Below are 18,205 nucleotides of genomic sequence, written 5' to 3'. Positions count from 1 at the left end.
CCTTTCCACCATTCCCGAGCTCACCCCCATGATGTGGAAGTGGGAAAATTGAAATATGTAACCTCTGCCATAATATGGATGGCTGAGAGTTTTTGTAAAAGAAAGTTTTTAAAGCAGCAGGAAGATGGTGGTGAGGAGGCATGGTTACTAACTTTGTGGAGACTCTTTGTATGTCTGGGTAAGCTCCCAACTGGAGGCCCTACTGCTGCCCCTGGCCCATGTCCCTGGGCTCACCCTGACCATGACCCAAACACTGTGATTCCCCTAGAGGCCCAGAGGATCCACCAGCTTTGAACACCGATGTGGCCCATTTCCCCTGGCCATAACCTCCAGGGATAATGCCCACCACTTCTTCTTTCATACCAGCCTGCTCTCTGAATCCACCACCCTCTTCCTAAGTTGATCCAAGCCAATGCCCCTCCAGCTTACTTCAGTCACGACTGCCTTGCTTGTGAACCTGCCTGCAGTGCTGGTAGCTCCCAGTTTGCAATTTCCAGTGAGAGGATGGAAGTCCCATTTTTCCCTCATTAACGCCACCCACAGTACTTCTGCAGGTGGGCTTACTTCTCAGTCAGTCAGTGCCCAGAAAATCTCCTGGTGAGGACATGTGAGTTAGCAGCTCCCTCTGTTCCACATGTTAACAGTAACCTAAACATCCCATCAGTTTAACCAGAAAGTGTTTCAGAAGGAAAAACATGAGGGACTTAAAACAAACTAATCTGTATCATACATGGTAATTCACGACAAATACATTCAACCTTTTTGTGCTGTGTTTACTGCAGATGTGGAATTATAGCAAGTCCACCATATACTTCGAATGGGAGAGTGTGCACGATTCTCACATCCTGGAGGTGCTGCCACCTTGTGGAGCCATAGGTAATATCATGAAACTGCGAATCGCTCAGAATAACATTGAGGCTAAGGTGCTTAAGTACTTAGGGGCAGCTGGAATAGACTAGCTATGTATTCTCCTGAATGTAGAAAATTGGTAAATTAACCAAAATGTTTAAGATAATTAAATAGGGTGGATAGAGAAAGAGATTTTTTTAAATTTTGGTACAGAATTCCAAGCAAGAGGGCGGCACGGTGGCACAGTGGGCGGCACGGTGGCACAGTGGGTGGCACGGTGGCACAGTGGGCGGCACGGTGGCACAGTGGGCGGCACGGTGGCACAGTGGTTAGCACTGCTGCCTCACAGCACCTGTAGACCCGGGTTCAATTCCCGACTCAGGCGACTGACTGTGTGGAGTTTGCACGTTCTCCCCGTGTCTGCGTGGGTTTCCTCCGGGTGCTCCGGTTTCCTCCCACAGTCCAAAGATGTGCGGGTCAGGTGAATTGGCCAAGCTAAATTGCCCGTAGTGTTAGGTAAGGGGTATATGTAGGGGTATGGGTGGGTTGCGCTTCGGCGGGTCGGTGTGGACTTGTTGGGCCGAAGGGCCTGTTTCCACACTGTAAGTCTAATCTAATCTAATCAAGAGGCATTCAGGATGATGTGAAGAATTACATTTTCACAAAAAGGGTGGTAGACCTCGATTCCTGAGGGTCAGGTGAAATTTTGAGATTGGTCAATTAAACAAAAAGAACAAAAAAAATCTAAAACCTTGCCTTTGGTCAGTGGATTGAGTACAGGAGTTGAGAGGTCATGTTGCAGCTGTACAAGACATTTTTCAGGACACTTTTGGAATATTGTGTTCAGTTCTGGTCTCCCCGCTACAGGAAAGATGTTGTTAAACTTGAAAGGATTCAGAAATGATTTACAAGGATGTTGCCAGGGTTGGAAGGTTTGAGCTATAGGGAAAGGTTGAATAAGCTGGGGTTATTTTACCTGCTGTGTCAAAGGCTGAGGGGTAACCTTCTAGAGGTTTATAAAATCATGAGGGGCATGGATAGGGTGAATAGTCAAGATTTTTTTCCCCAGCGTAGGGGTGTCCAAAACTAGAGGGCATAGGTTTAAGGTGAAAGGGGAAAAGATTTAAAAGAGACCTGAGGGGCAACTTTTTCACTCAGAGGTTGGTGCTTGTATGGAATGAATTGCCAATAGAAGTGGTGGAGGCTTTTACAACATCTAAAAGACATCTGAACGGGTACATGAATACAGGGATATGGGCCAAATGCTTGCAAATAGGACTAGATTAATTTAGGATATCTGGTCGGCATGGACAGGTTAGACCAAAGGGTCTGTATCCGTGCTGTACATCTGTATGACTGTAACTGTATAACTGCAGATGCTGGAAAGTAGAAACAAACTTAAACATTACTGGAAAATAGCAGGCCTGGCAGTATCTGTGGAGAGGAAGCAGGGTTAATTTTTTGGGTGCAATGACTGTTCTTCAGACCCTTCAGATAGAGAAGGGAATTCTTTCTGATATGAGTACTGTAAAGGGATGCTTTTGGAATTAATGAGATTAAGGGTTTATCATATCAGGCTGCAGAGAGGAGAGAGGCGCTCTAAATGGGAGACGGGGTTACGGGAGAGGTGAGGGCCTGCCATTGGGAGTAAGGAACTGCGAAGTGGGAAAATGGGCCATATGGTGCCTCATAGCACCAGGGACCCAGGTTTGATTCCAGCCTTGGGCAACTGTCTGTGTGGAGTTTGCACATTCTCCCAATGTCTGCGTGCGTTTCCTCCCACAGTCCAAAGATGTGTGGGTCAGGTGAATTGGCCATTCTAAATTGCCCGAAGTGTTAGGTGCATTAGTCAAAGGGAAATGGGTCTGGGTGGGTTAATCTTTGGAGGGTCGGTGTGGACATGTTGGGGCAAAGGACCTGTTTCCACACTGTAGATAATCTAATCTAAAATAAAATGGGCAGAGATTCTGTAGACAGAGAAGAGAGACAGCAATGGGTGGAGATCGCCTGGTTTGATTTTATTTAATTTATTGTTGTCACATGTACGATATACAGTAAAAGGTATTGTTTTGTATGCTAACCAGATAAATCATACCTTACATAAGCAGATCAGGGTAATAGAACAGAATGCAGAATATAGTGTTACATCAACAGAAAAAGTACAGAGAATGATCAACTCTGATTTATGTGAGTTCTGTTTATAAGCCTGAAAGCAGTGGGGAAGAAACTGTTCTTAAATCTGTTGGTAAGTGTTTTCAAACTTTTATACCTTCTGTCCAATGAAAGAAGGCAGAAGAGAGTATAACTGGGTAGTAGATGTCTCTGATTATATTGGCTGCTTTCCTGAGGCAGTGGGAAGTGCGCAAAGAGAAGGAAATGATTTTCAACTTACTAACGAGGAATATTCACCTAACCAGAAACAGGCCAAGGCAAGCCCTTCCTCTATCTGTATTACTACTTCCTTTAACAGTCTGGGATGAAAGTGATCTGGACCAGGTGACTTATGCAGTTTAAGCATTTCCACAATGACCTCCTATCAATTTTCACCCTATCCATTGGTTTTGCCATCTTTGCTTTAAGCCAATATTTTTCAGATTCCTCTTCCTCAGATTTAATTAGATTAAAAAACATCTTTGCATCGTCCAAGCAATTTTTGTTTTGAAATTTCAACCAGCTGCTTCATTGACAATGTGATGTTCCAGGTAAAAACAATGACTGCAGATGCTGGAAACCAGATTCTGGATCAGTGGTGCTGGAAGAGCACAGCAGTTCAGGCAGCATCCAACGAGCAGCGAAATCGACGTTTCGGGCAAAAGTCCTTCATCAGGAATAAATGAAGGGCTTTTGCCCGAAAGGTCGATTTCGCGGCTCGTTGGATGCTGCCTGAACTGCTGTGCTCTTCCAGCACCACTGATCCAGAATGTGATGTTCCAGCCTGAGTATAAACAGATGCAGCATTTTAATTGTTTGACAAAGTCAATGTTATGGGTAGGTAGTGGAAATTGGGATTAACTGAGTAACTCTTGCACCAAGACAGCACAGACAGAAAGGATTGACTGGCCTCCCCTTTTGTATTATTCCTATCTATGATTCTACAATATGTCTTAAATTGCTCAAATATTTTATCCTTAAACAAAGTTTTCTATAAGAAGTCTAACTTGCATTTGAATGAATCAATCTAATTACACTGACTGAGATTGGCTGATTCAGGATGGATGTGAGATTAAACATAGAACCTTTCTCGTTTCTTTTGTGTTGAATCTGTAATTTGTTTGATTGATTGTAACCCTGCTGTGCATCTATTTTAAGTGGAAGGAGGGTGCTTTAACCAAAAGAGAAATGCTGGAAAATCTCAGCAGGTCTGGCAGCATCTGTAAGGAGAGAAAAGAGCTGACGTTTTGAGTCTAACTGACCCTTTGTCAAAGCTAAAAAAAAGGGAGAAATAGGGAGGTATTTATACTGGGCTGAGAGAAGGTGAGTCATGGCTACAGAAGCCAAGGTAGCAATAAAGAGGTGATAATGACAGTGCAGAGAGAGATTATAGTGAGATTAGGAGCTGTGAATGAACAAGGCCGAAGCCAGTGCTATGTGACAAAATATGTAGGGGATGGGGGGATGGGTGAAACAGAGGCAAAATGGAAAACAGGGGAGGGTGCTTTAGACTGGGAAGGGAATTTATCTATTAGTGTGAAATGGGTGACACTCAGTTCTGATCTCACCTCAGGCGCACTGCATAAATTCACCAAGGTTCCTTAGACAGCACCTTCCAAACCCATTATAATTACCATTTAGAAGGACAAGGGCAGCAGTTACAAGACACCACCTGAAAGTTCCCCTTAAAGCTGCTAAGTGGCCTCACTTGAAAATATGTTGCGGCTTCTTCAGTGTTCCTGGGTCAAAATCCTGAAACTCACTCGTTAACCAGTTCTATGGGTGTACCTCCGCCAAATAGCCTGCAGCAGTTCAAGGGAGACAACTCACCATCACCTCGTCAAGGGCATCTAGAGATTGGGCAATAAATGCTAGGTCAGCAGTGAAACTTAGATATATTTCATGAACAAAAGATGATGTTGAGTATCTGATTCTTTTCCATTGAAGTCAATTGCATACTGCTATCTGACAGCTTTGCTAAAGTTAAAAATATCTTCAAAGTTTGTGCGAAGATTTGTAGCTCAGGTGCTTGTTGTAGTGGGTCTGTTCGCCGAGCTGGAAGTTTTTGTTGCAAACGTTTCGTCCCCTGGCTAGGAGACATCATCAGTGGTCTGGAGCCTCCTGCGAAGCGCTTCTTTGATGTTTCTTCCGGTATTTATAGTGGTCATGTGTAGGAACCGGAGTTGTTCATATGTTGCGCTTAGGCGGTTAGTGCAGGATTCCCATTTCCTGGCTTGTCTCAGCGTCTCTCGCCCGTAAGTGTTCAAAGTTTGTGTGAAGATTTGTAGCTCGGGTGCTTGTTGTTGTGGTTCTGTTCGCCGAGCTGGAAGTTTTTGTTGCAAACGTTTCGTCCCCTGGCTAGGAGACATCATCAGTGCTCTGGAGCCTCCTGCGAAGCTCCAGGTAAATACCGGAAGAAACATCAAAGAAGCGCTTCGCAGGAGGCTCCAGAGCACTGATGAGGTCTCCTAGCCAGGGGACGAAACGTTTGCAACAAAAACTTCCAGCTCGGTGAACAGAACCACTATAAAAATATCTCTTTAAAATGGGAAGAAATTATTTGTGCACAATACTACTTTTTCATTTGAAGACAGTAAGGACTGCAGAGGCTGGGAGCAAGTGTTAATAGATGTGAAACTGGAAAAGCACAGCAGGTCAGACAGCATCCGAAGAGCAAGAAGTCAACTTTTCAGGCCGAGAGCTACTTTCTCCTTACCGTCTCTGCCTCAACCTCAAGAAGACTCAAGTCCTTTACCAGCCCTTCCCAGGGCAGGTTCTGGTCCATTCCTCCATCAAGGTTATTGGAGATCCTCCCAAACTTGGAACAGTTCCCTAACTGGGAGCCCAGTTCTTATCTAAGACTGAAATCAACTTAGACCTAACACTGCACCCAGTCTATGAGAACTCCCTTTAGATCCTTCAGTCCATGCCAACCATAATTCCAAAATAAAGCAGTCCCACCTGTTGTGCTTGACCCATATCCCACCAAACGTGTCCCATTTATGTCCATGTCTGAATGTCTTTTAAAAATTGTAACTAATACCAAAATCCTTGTGAATTTGAATGATTTATTATCACTTGCATTTTACTGTGGACAATACAATAAATTACAGTAAAAATCTTCAATCTGGTGCCATTTTGAATAGTTTAAGAATATAAAAAATATAGCTGAAAGAGTGTCCACCTTGGTTCCACCACCTCCACCATGGATCCTGAGCTCTGAGCCAGCTGACCAACAACACCTGCGCCACCACCCCACCTCCACTGCCTGCACCAGACCATCAACATCAGTGCCACCACTCTTCAGGCACCATCTCTTCTCTGTTGGGCCCACTTTGTCAACTCCACTACCAGTGCTGATGCTGGACCCACTCTGGCTCTGCAACTGGGAGTCCCTGGCTCTGAGGTCTTGCTGATAACCAGGAGTCCCTGCTCTGGGCCTACCATAACCAGGAACTGCCACCACAGGCTTGCTGACAAACTCTGGGCCTACCATAATCAGGAGTCCCTGGCTCCACTACCAGGCTAGGCCACTGCGCCACCTCACCTCGAGTGATGCTCTGGCCACCCTCGTCTGTGATGTCACCTTCCCTTTTGCTGCCAAATGGAAGAAGATGAAGAAAAAGAAAAAGAAAGAAGATAAAAAAGGGTAAGGAAAGAGGAAGCGGCTGGTTGGGCTGAGGAGCCAAATATTGTGTGTAAGGCAGTCATCTTTCTGTCCTTTCTAGATGTCTCCAAGACCTGGACTACATATAGATACTATCCCAAGGTCCTTAAGAAGTATTTTCAATGCTGTTTGAGATTAATTCTGTGAGTCAACTGGGAGGAAAGGTATACTAATATCAGTGCCCTTGAAGGAATCATGATGCCATTAACAAAAACTACTTTCTAATTTCTCGTGCAAAAAATGTACCCTACTTTTCTTGGTAGATATTTCAGAAAAAAAGAGCACCTACATTGCTGTATTTTACTGTTCTCAAAATGGTTGTGTGATTATGTGATGTAAACTGAATAATTTATGTATATTTTAATATTATTTATTTTGAGTTTGAATTTTTAAAGTTTTGAACTAGTTATATATGGGTTTTCTGTTTGTCTGAAGGGGTTTAATGACTAACTTGTATTTATTTGTGAAGTTATAGTGATTTCTCTTAAAACACTGTGTGAAATTCCTGGAGTTTAGTGGGTTTTTCTTGATATTGCAAACATTTTTTGAGCAAAAAACCGTAAAATAGTTGTACATTAACTTTTCAATTTAATAGAATATGTTTTTTTTGTTATTAGAGGCCATAGCTTGGAAAGGTTTTTTGTTTGTTTCAGCTGGGTATGTAAAACAGTTGTTCATGACAAAGGGACAAGATAAAAGTAGTTTTCTTCTTCTAAGGCATTCTGTAAAGGTTCCAGATTGGAAGTGTTAGCTTCAAATACTAAAGATGTTACTTGAAGTTGAGAAAGTTTAAGCTTAGTTGCAGTATGAAGGCTTTATTAAGAAATTATCAGATTCTCAAGTCTGGGAGTTGAAGTCACCATTAAGTTAAATCAGAGAGGGATTAGAGAGAAAGGAATTGTCTTTGATGTGAGTGCAGAAAGAGATGCCTTTGCAATTAACGGGATTATAATTTTATCATATTTTCAAATCTTAAAATGTATGTCAAATGTAAATTATTTGATCTATTCTATTTTCATTTCTTTTGCATTATAATCTTACTTTATTGTTAAAGCCAAACCTGCAGCATTGTTAAACCAAATATATAAAATATAATCTATCAAGCTGGACTTTTATCTGAGATCTCACTTGTCCAGTGATAACATCAGCTGGGACTGGACCAATTATGACTGCGGCTACTCTTCAAAAGTACGTCATTGGTTGAAAGTGCTTTGAGATATTGTAACATTGTGAAAAATGCTGAAAAGGGCAAGTTATTTTGGTTAACACCTTGGTGGTTTGGTCATTTAATCATCAACAAGCTCTATGCTATTACCTTTCTTAAAATAAAATGTCTGACTGGAGCTCTCTGTGTTCTTTATAGAGCCCAATGATTACTGTGACCTGGAGCTGTTGCTTACTGGAGGCAAGGTGGAGAAAATAAAGCACCGTCTGCCATGTCACATCAGATATCAGGAAGAGCCAGTGGTCCTTTATGTGGAGGCAGCTTTTATGGTCAGTGAGCTATTATATTACAAAGTAGAAGCATGAATTCTCCAAAATATCCTAGAGGTTAATATTCTGTCTGCTGGAGGGCTTAATGTCAACAAAAACTGATATTTGTACAGCAAATTTAATGTAACAAAACATCATGAAGAGCATTGGAGAGAAAACAGTTCTCCTCATCTCTGTCTTAAACAGATGACCCTTTATTTCAAAATGACAACCTCAGTTTCTGGATTCTCCCTCAACAGTAGACATCCTTTTCAGATCAACCCTGTTAAGCTCCCTCAGGATCTTACGAGAAAACCAAAGAACTCCAAATGTCAGATGCATTTTCAGGAGTGTCACTGGATCTGAAGTGTTAACTCTGCTTTCTCTGCACAAATGCTGACAGACCTACTGAGTTTTTCCAGCAATTTCTCTTTCTGTCCCTCAGGATCTTGTATGTGTCAATCAACTCTTACTTTTCTAAAGTTCAGTGGAGATAAGTTTAGTTTGTTCAGATTTTCCATTAGATCAAGTCATAGAGATGTACAGCACAGAAACAGACGCTTTGGTCCAACCCGTCCATGTCAACCAGATATCCTAACCTAATCTAGTCCCACCTGCCAGCACTTGGTCCATATCCCTCTAAACCCTTCCTCTTCATGTACCCATCCAGAAGCCTCTTAAGTGTTGCAATTGCATCAGCCTCCACCCCTTTCTCTGGCAGCTCATTCCATACATGTACCACCCTCTGCATGAAAAAATTGCCCCTTAGGTCCCTTTGAAATCTTTCCCCTCTCACCCTAAACCTATGCCCTCTAGTTCTGGACTCCTGCACCCCAGGGAAAAGACCTTGTATTTACCTTATCCATGCCCCTCATGATTTTATAAACCACCATAAGGTCACCCCTCAGCCTCCGACTATCCAGGGAAAAAGCCCCAGCCTATTCAGCCTCTCTGTATAGCTCAACCCTGGCAACATCCTTATAAATCTTTTCTGAACCATTTCAAGTTTCACAATATCCTTCTGATAGGAAGGAGACCAGAATTGCACAAAAGTGGCCTAACTAATGTCCTGTGCAACCGCAACTACAATGCTCTGACCAATAAAGGAAAGCGTACCAAACACCTTCTTCACTATCCTGTGACTCCACTTTCAAGTAGCTATAAACTTGCACTCCAAGGCTTCTTTGTTGAGTAAAATTCCCTAGGACCCAGATGCTGTTTTATTGCCACCGTTACAGTATTCCCCTGCAAATTCTAAATATACACTGCTTGTGCTGCTGTTGCAGGGTGCCCAGGTTTGCATTGACCTTCCGTCTCTGGATTTCTGTCTAATGAGACTGGGAACTAGTGCCATGTGCACCATCCAGATCAAGAACACATGCCAGCTTTCAGCTTTGTGGCATCTGCAGGAGAGTCCAGAATGCCTGAAGGAACGGAATGAAGAGGTCAGTGTGGCTTCGGAATGTGAGAGACTTAGAGTCATAGAGATGTACAGCACGGAAACAGACCCTTCGGTCCAACCTGTCCATGCCGACCAGATATCCCATCCCAGACTAGTCCCACCTGCCGGCACCCAGCCCATATCCCTTCAAACCCTTCCTATTCATATACCCATCCAGATGCCTTTTAAATGTTGCAATTGTACCAGCCTCCACCACTTCCTCTGGCAGCCCATTCCGCACATGCACCACCCTCTGCGTGAAAACTTTGCCTCTTAGGTCTCTTTTATACCTTTCCCTCTCACCCTAAACCTATGCCCTCTAGTTCTGGACTCCCCCACCTCAGGGAAAAGACCTTGTCTATTTACCCTGTCCATGCCCCTCATGATTTTATAAACCTCGATAAGATCACCCCTCAGTCTCTGACGCTGTAGGGAAAACAACCCTAGCCTATTCCAACTTTCCCCATAGCTCAAATCTTCCAACCCTGGCAACATCTTTGTAAGTCTTTTCTGAACCCTTTCAAGTTTCACAACATCCTTCTGATAGGAAGGAGACCAGAATTGCATGCAATATTCCAAAAGTGGCCGAACCAATGTCCTGTACAGCTGCAACATGACCTCGCAACTCCTGTACTCAATACTCTGACCAATAAAGGAAAGCATTCCAAATGCTTTCTTCACTATCCTATCTACCTGTGACTCTATTTTCAAGCAGCTATGAACTTGCACTCCAAGGTCTCTTTGTTCAGCAACACTCCCTAGGACCTTACCATTAAGTGTACAAGTCCTACTAAGATTTGCTTTCCCAAAATGCAGCACCTCACATTTATCTGAATTAAACTCTATCTGCCACTCCTCAGCCCAGTGGTCCATCTGATCAAGATCTTCGCTGTCCAGTACACCTCCAATTTTGGTATTTTCTGCAAACTTACTAACTATACCTCTTATCCTCACATCCATATCATTTATATAAATGACGAAAAGTAGTGGACCCAGCACCAATCCTTGTGGCACTCCGCTGGTCACAGACGTGATTCCCAAGATATATCTTCTTTTCATCACAAAGAAATAGCCGAAATTTAAAAGAAAAGCACAATCTGAAAACCTGTGGGGTCAGATGGACATGGAGGTGTTATAAAAGGATTGCTCCAGTGTGTGAAATCCCTCTTTTGATTTGATTTATTATTGCCACATGCACCTAAGTACAGTGGAAAGTTTTGTTTTGTGTGCAGTACAGGCAGATCATACTGGACAAATTTCACAGTGTCATAGAACAGGGCGAGGAATACAATGTTAAGGCTGCAAAAATGTTGCACGAAAAGCAAGATCAGCATTACATTTGAAATTCAGCAGTCTAATAACAGCGGGGAAAAAGCTCGTCTTGAACCTGTTGGTACAAGTGTTCAAGCCTTTGGGTCTTCTTTCTGACAGAAGCGGTTGGAAGAGATTCTAACCGGGGTGGGATGGGTCTTTGATGACGTTGGCTGCCTTTCTGAGGCAGCGAGAAATGTAGACGGAGTCAATGCATGGCATGTTGGATTGTGAGATGGACTGGGCTGTGTCCATCTTGCTTTGGACAAAATGCAAACTGAACCCAATACAGAGGAACCTCGATTATCCTAACATCAATTATCGGAAAATCAGATTATCCGAACCGGATCGGTAGATCACGTGAAACCGTTACAGATGGTGTAACCGACAATGGTGCGCCGATCGCGTCTTTGGTTTACAGAACAGGGTAAATGAGGGTTACTTGCACTGAAGAGGATGTGCAAACATTACATCAACAAGAGAGGTGTTAATGACACTGGTGCAACAATCTCAGTGGGTCAATTGTAGCAGTGTTGAAAGAACTTTAACACATAAAAATGACTGACATGCTGAAGGATTTAAAATGCATGACAAAATCAATGGTGTCTTCATTCCCTCTACGACTTTGTTCCAAGTTTGTATCTGGTATAACTGATTGAGTTTGTTGTATGTACTTGCCATGTCTGTGAAGAGAAAACAGACCACAGTGGCAATTGAGCAGTAAAGTGAGATTTTACAGCATCTAGATTGTGGTGAAAAGGCATCAAAGATTGCACAGGAGTACAACATAGGAATAGTGACAGTGTCCAACATCAGGAAAGCAAGACCGGTGACTGAGAAATTCATCAGCCAAAGTGACACTACAAATGCATTAAAAAGAAAATCCAAGAAGCCAGCTAAGGATAAGCAACTCGATCAAGCTGTGTTTTTGTGGTGTTCATAGCAGCGTGAAAAGGGGATTCCCGTATCTGGCCCGATGATACTAGAAAAAGCTGCCAGTTGCCATGAATGACTCCACGCTGGTGAGTTTGATCACAGCGTATCATTGGCTGGTTGCACCACTTCAAGCATCGTCACGGCATTAGGCAACTCAGCGTTCTTGGAAAGCAGAATTCCGTGGATGACAGCACCGTGGAAGGCTACAGACAGAAACTGCACTCCATCATTCATGAACCTGAGCAATTGTACAATGCTGATGGAAGTGGATTGTTCTGGCATCCACCACGGAAAAGCAGGTGTCGGGATATAAAGCGCAGAAGGATTGGATCATGATTTTCCCTTGTGTCAACACCACCAGCACTCAAATTACCGCTTGTCTGCAAAGGATGATATGCTCATCCACGTTGCTTCAAGAACTGTGACAGAAACTCGATTCCCGAAAAGTACAAACAACAAAATAAGGCATTGATGACATATCTACTTTCTTCATCCTGGTTTCATGAAGAATTTGTACCCGCTGTCAAGTCACATTTGGCAGGCACTGGACACAAACAACGCACCCTTCTGCTTGTTGACAACACGGGGGCACACACTGTGAAAGGCAGCCAGTTAGAATCAGCAGACGGGAGCTATCAAGTGTTTGTTTTTACCACCAAACACTACTTCAAGATTACACCCTCTTGATCAGGGAATCATCGCAATCATGAAAAGATATTATCGCTGTAACATATTGTGTGCTGTCCTGGGTGAAGACAATGCAAAGAAAGGACTGCAGGAACTTATAAAGACGTTCACAGTCAAGGACACTTTGTTCATGATTACTGAATCTTGGGACCACATCAAGCCATCGACAGTCGCGGAATGTTGGTACAATGGCTGGCATGTTGGTAACTGTGCCAGTGAATAGGACACCCATCCAGATCAAAGGCTAACCACTGACATCACCGAAAACGGCAGACAGCTGGGATTAGGAGACTTTGTACAGGCTGAGATCGATGCTTGGGTAAACTGTGACAACAACATCGGAACGGAGACACTCCGCGATGATCAGATAGTCAACATCGTTGCAGAAGAACAGCAGGAAATTATGGATGCCGTGGATGGTAAGGAAAATCTGATACCGACACCTCCTCCAGATCCCATTAACGAAGCTGTCGACAGTTTGTGAATTTTCAGGGAATGTTACGAGGCACAAGATGCAGTCAATGCCGTTAAGTTGATGAATTATCATCAAATGTTATCATTTGCAAAAAAGAAAGAGATAGCAGCACCTCAAGCAACAGTGGCTGGATATTTTGTTTGAAAGTAATAACTAACCTTCACCTCAATAAATTTTATTTACTGTACAGGTGCACAAAAAGTGATTTGATTCGTAGACTGTCATGAATTTTTAAGTGATATCCAGCGTTTGTACAAACTTTAGTGATTGAATGAAATAAAAACTCTGTAAACATGCTTTTGAACACAATTATGTGCAGTAAGGCTTCCTTTGTTTAAGGTTGCATAAATTATCCGAATAATCAATGATCCGAATTAAAAACTGCCCACCCATCAACTTCAGGTAATCGTGGTTCCTTTGTATGTGGGAATGTGGATAAGTGCAATGCTGGTGTGCCACCTTTCCATCTCCAATCTGTGTTTAATGGGATCATTTAGTCTCTCCTTTGTAGTGAAGTCAGGAAACAGCTGCATATACAGTTCGAAACGTGGAACCCTCTGCCCCCTAAGAGGCTGTGGATGTTGGGTTTAACTGAAAATTTAAGAACTGGGGTTATATTAAGAAATCAGAAGAAAGAAGATTACTTGATATTGATGTATGGATCAGGGATGATCTAACTGAATTGTTGAACAATTCTGAAAGGTACGAATGGCAGTAATCTTTTCTCATTGCTGGAATACTGCAGTAAAACCAAATTTGCAATTCTCCTATCAATGGGATCATTTTTCTTTTGTTTATTTACAAAATCTGTGCATCTCTGGGTGGGTCAGCATTTATTGTAATGCCCTGGAGAAAGTAGTGCTGAGCTGTTGTCTTGAACAGTTACAGTCCATGTCCATGTACAGGTATATCCACTGCAGCTCTAGGATTTTGATCCAGTGACATTGAAAGAATGGTGATACATTTCCAAGTCAAATTAGAGAGTGGCTTGGAGACGAACTTGCTGGTGGTGGTGTTCCTATGTATCTGCTCCCCTTGGTCCTTTGAGATGATAGAGATTGTCAGTTTTCTAGTTACATTGTCACCACATGCACAAACATCCACTCCCTCTACCACCAATGCTCAGTAGAAGCAGTGTACAGCTTCCTCATCCTCAGAGTGAAAGGACAACCCTTGGGTTATAACGGGTTATATCCAAAATGCCGACTTCTCCAACTCCTGATGTTGCCCGGCTTGTTGTGCTCTTCCAGCCTCCTACATGTCAGCTTTGGATTCCAGCATCTGCAGTTTTTTATCCAGGCAAATCACTCCATACATAAGTACATTGAGGCAATAGAACAGAATGCAGAATATAGCATTACAGCTGCAGAGAAGGTGCAGAGAAAGATCAACTTTAATATATAAGGTTCCATTCAAAAGTCTGATAACAGTGGGGTGCCAGACCTGAAAGTAGATTTAAGATAACATCATTAATAATCCTGGCATACTTGAAATTGAGATTTAAAAGAGTATAATGATTGTAATAGATGATGATCTGCTGGTGGCAGTGCACAAAGAGTTGCCATGCCCGGGCGTCATCTTGCGGATGAGAAGGAATATTTTCAGCCAGAGGGTGGTGAACCTGTGGATCTCATTCCTGCAAAAGGCTATGGAGGCCAAGTCATTATGTGTATTTGAGACAGAAATAGATAGATTCTTGATTAGTAATGGGGTCAAGGGATATGGGGAGAAGGCAGAAGAGTAGAGTTGAGATACAGATCAGCCATGATTGAATGGTGGAGCAGACTTGATAGGCCAAATGGCCTGATTCTGCTCTCATATCTTATGGTCTAAACCCATGACCACGCCTATCTAGAAGTAAAAGGGCAGCAGCTACATGGGAACACTATCACTTGCAAATTCCCCTCCAAGCCATTTACCATTGTGACCTGGAAATATATCACCGTTCCTTCAGTGTCACTCGGTAAAATCCTGGAATTCCCTTCATTATAGCATTTTGGGTCTACCTACAACACATGAACTTCAGCAGGTCAAGAAAGCAGCTCACTACCACCTTCTCAAGGGCAAATATGGACGGGAACAAATGCTGGCAAGCCAGTGACATCCAGATCTTACAAGCGTATAAATGAAAAAAGGAGGCTTGACAAGTTGCTGAAGTATACCTTTTAAGTTATACATCCTGTTGTTCTGCATCAGTGATGGAAGTCATATTTATTTAAAGTGATGAGGTGACAATCAAGCAGCCTACTTTGTTCCAGATGATATCAAGCTTCTTGATATTGGAACAACACTCATCCAGTCAAGTGGAAAGTATTCCATTCGCATTTCTGGAAAATGGTGGGCAGGAATTGGGGAGATAGAAGTTGGGGTAATTTCCTCAGAATTGCCCCTGATATATTCTTGTGGTCACATTATTCTTATGAACTAGAAGAAGCACAAACCTATTCAGAGAATCTTTCTGCAATGCACCTCAATCCTGTAGGACCTCTTTGAAAGAGCCATTGAATCAGTCATACCTTCCTGCTTTTCTCCACTAGTCTTGCAATGTTTTTCTTTTCAAACATATAGATGTTAGAGACTTGTGGCATGAACCATTTTCCCATTCCAGGTCTCACAGTTTACCTTTGAACCGTCCAGTGGAGAACTGCTACCACTGGCTGAGCACAATGTGACTATCCTGTTTACTCCAACAAAGTGTCAAAGCCTGAAGACAGTTCTTGAGTTGAAAGTGGAAAATGGAAATACAAGGTAAACAGGGCTAAAAAGCCTTCTCCACAATTTCCTGTATTTGATGTGAACATAGTGTGTTTTAAGATATGTCAAGCAGGATGGATAAAGGGGAACTGATAGATGAAATGTATTTAGATTCTGGATTAGGTTTGCTTGCTGAGCTGGAAAGTTCGTTTTCAGACATTTCGTCACCATACTAGGTAACATCTTCAGTGAGCCTCCGGATGAAGCACTGGTGGTATAGCCCACTTTTTAGTTACGTGTTTGGGTTTCCTTGGATGGTGATGTCAATTCCTGTGGTGATATAATTTCCTATGGTGAAGCCATTTCCTGTTCTTTTTCTCAAGGGGTAGTAAATGGGATCCTAGTCAAAGTGTTTGTTAATAGAGTTCTGGTTGGAATGCCATGCTTCTAGGAATTCTCATGCGTGTCTCTGTCTGGCTTATCCTAGCATGGATTTGTTGTCCCAGTCGAAGTGGTGTCCTTCCTCATCCATATGTAAGGATACTAGTGAGATGTTGCCTAGTATGGTGACAAAAAGTCTGAAAAATAAACCTTCTAGCTCAGCAAGCAAACCTATATCCAGAACCTCAACCTGAGCTACAAATCTTCTTAAAACCCACTAATGTATTTAGATGTCCAGAAGGCATTTGGTAGTTCCCACATGTAAGTTCATTATTCAAGTTGAGAGCTCATTGTATTGAAGGAATATTAAAAGTAGACAGGCAGGAAGCTGGAAGAACACAGCAAGCCAAGCAGCATCAGGAGGTGGGGAAGTCGATGTTTGAGGTGTAACCCTTCTTCAGGACTGTAGCGGGAGCTGCAGATCAAGGGGGTAGCAGGGGCACGGTGTTGAAGTGGGGATTGAAGATGACAGCAGAGGGTATGATCTGGTTGGTCAATGGGAGGAGTGGCAGGGAGTGGAAGGGAGGAGTGGAAGGGAGGGGGAGGGTCTGGGAAGGGAGTCGGGGATGGGAAGAGAGGGTATTTGAAATTGGGGAACTCAGTGTTGAGTCCTCCGGGCTGTAGGCTGCCCGGGTAAGATGAAATATTGTTCCTCCGATTTGCGGTTTGGTTCATTGTGGCAATGGATGAGGCCAAGGATGGTCATGTTGGAAAGGGAGTGGGAAGGGAAATTAAAATGGGCGGTGACTGGGAGGTCTGGTTGGCTGTGATGCTCTGCGAACTATTCCCTAAGTTTACGTTTGGTCTGCCTGATGCAGAGAAGACCACATCGAGAGTATCTGATGCAGTAAACTAGGTTGGAAGAGAGGCAGGTGAACCTCTGTCTCACCTGGAAGGACTGTTTGGGGCCCTGGATGGAGGTGAGGAGGGTGGTGTACTGGCAGGTTTTACTTCTTTTCCGGTTGCAGGGGAAGGTACCTGGGGATTTTGGGGCTTTGGTGGGGAGACTGGCCCTTGCAGAAGGCAGAGGGGGGTAAGAAGGGGAAGACGTTCTTAGTGATGGGGTCTAGTTGGAGTTGGCAGAAGTGTTTAAGGACGATGTGTTGGATTGCTGGTTTGTTAGGTAAGGACAAGGTGTCTCTATCCTTATTGCGTTGGATTGGGGGGGGTTTAGAGCAGTGGAACGGGGAATGGAGGTGGTGAGGTGGAGAGCTGTCTGGATGACAGAGGGAGGAAAAGCATGTTGTTTGAAACAGATGAAGATCTGGGATGCTCACAGGTGGGAAGTCCCCTTATCTGAGCAAATGTGGCGGAGGCAGAGGAATTGGGAGAATGGGATAGAGTTCTTGCACGATACTGGGTGGGAGGAGGTGTAGTCCAGTTAGTTATGGGAATCTGTGGGTTTGTAGAAAACATCTGTCTGGAGAATGTCACCAGAGATAGAAATGGAGAGGAAAAAGTGAAGACTGCAGATGCTGGAGATCAGAGATGAAAATGTGTTGCTGGAAAAGCGCAGCAGGTCAGGCAGCATCCAAGGAGCAGGAGAATCGACGTTTCGGGCATGAGCCCTTCTTCAGGAATGAGGAGAGTGTACCAAGCAGGCTAAGATAAAACGTAGGGAGGATGGACTTGGGGGAGGGGCGTTGGAAATGTGATGGGTGGAAGGAGGTTAAGCTGAGGGTGATAGGCCAGAGTGGGGGTGGGGGCGGAGAGGTCAGGAAGAAGATTGCAGGTTAGGAAGTTGGTGCTGAGTTCGAGGGTTGGGACTGAGACAAGGTGGTGGGAGGGGAAATGAGGAAACTGGAGAAGTCTGCATTCATCCCTTGTGGTTGGAGGGTACCTAGGCAGAAGATGAGGCGCTCTTCCTCCAGCTGTCGTGTTGCTATGGTCTGGCGATGGAGGAGTCCAAGGACCTCCATGTCCTTGGTGAAGTGGGGGGGGGGGGGTTGGAGTGTTGAGCCATGGGGTGGTTGGGTTGGTTGGTCCAGATGTCCCAGAGGTGTTCTCTGAAACGTTCCGCAAGTAGGCGACCTGTCTCCCCAATATAGAGGAGGCCACATCGGGTGCTGCGGATGCAGTA

At 43.7% G+C, this 18,205-nt stretch overlaps 1 protein-coding gene across 1 annotated transcript in view; it reads left to right on the top strand.

The window, feature by feature from the left end:
* The window catches only part of dlec1 (DLEC1 cilia and flagella associated protein), a 177,153-nt gene that overhangs the window by 103,300 nt on the left and 55,648 nt on the right, over positions 1-18,205 (top strand). The window contains exons 19-22 of the mRNA XM_060825652.1: positions 783-876; positions 8,031-8,161; positions 9,427-9,585; positions 15,599-15,738. Coding sequence (XP_060681635.1) covers positions 783-876; positions 8,031-8,161; positions 9,427-9,585; positions 15,599-15,738 — 524 coding nt within the window. The remainder of the gene's footprint in view (positions 1-782; positions 877-8,030; positions 8,162-9,426; positions 9,586-15,598; positions 15,739-18,205) is intronic.

Source organism: Hemiscyllium ocellatum, chromosome 5, assembly GCF_020745735.1.
Source record: "Hemiscyllium ocellatum isolate sHemOce1 chromosome 5, sHemOce1.pat.X.cur, whole genome shotgun sequence".
Lineage (NCBI taxonomy): Eukaryota > Metazoa > Chordata > Chondrichthyes > Orectolobiformes > Hemiscylliidae > Hemiscyllium > Hemiscyllium ocellatum.
The sequence above is the reverse complement of the archived record's forward strand: the minus strand, read 5'-3'. Positions and strand labels throughout refer to the sequence as shown.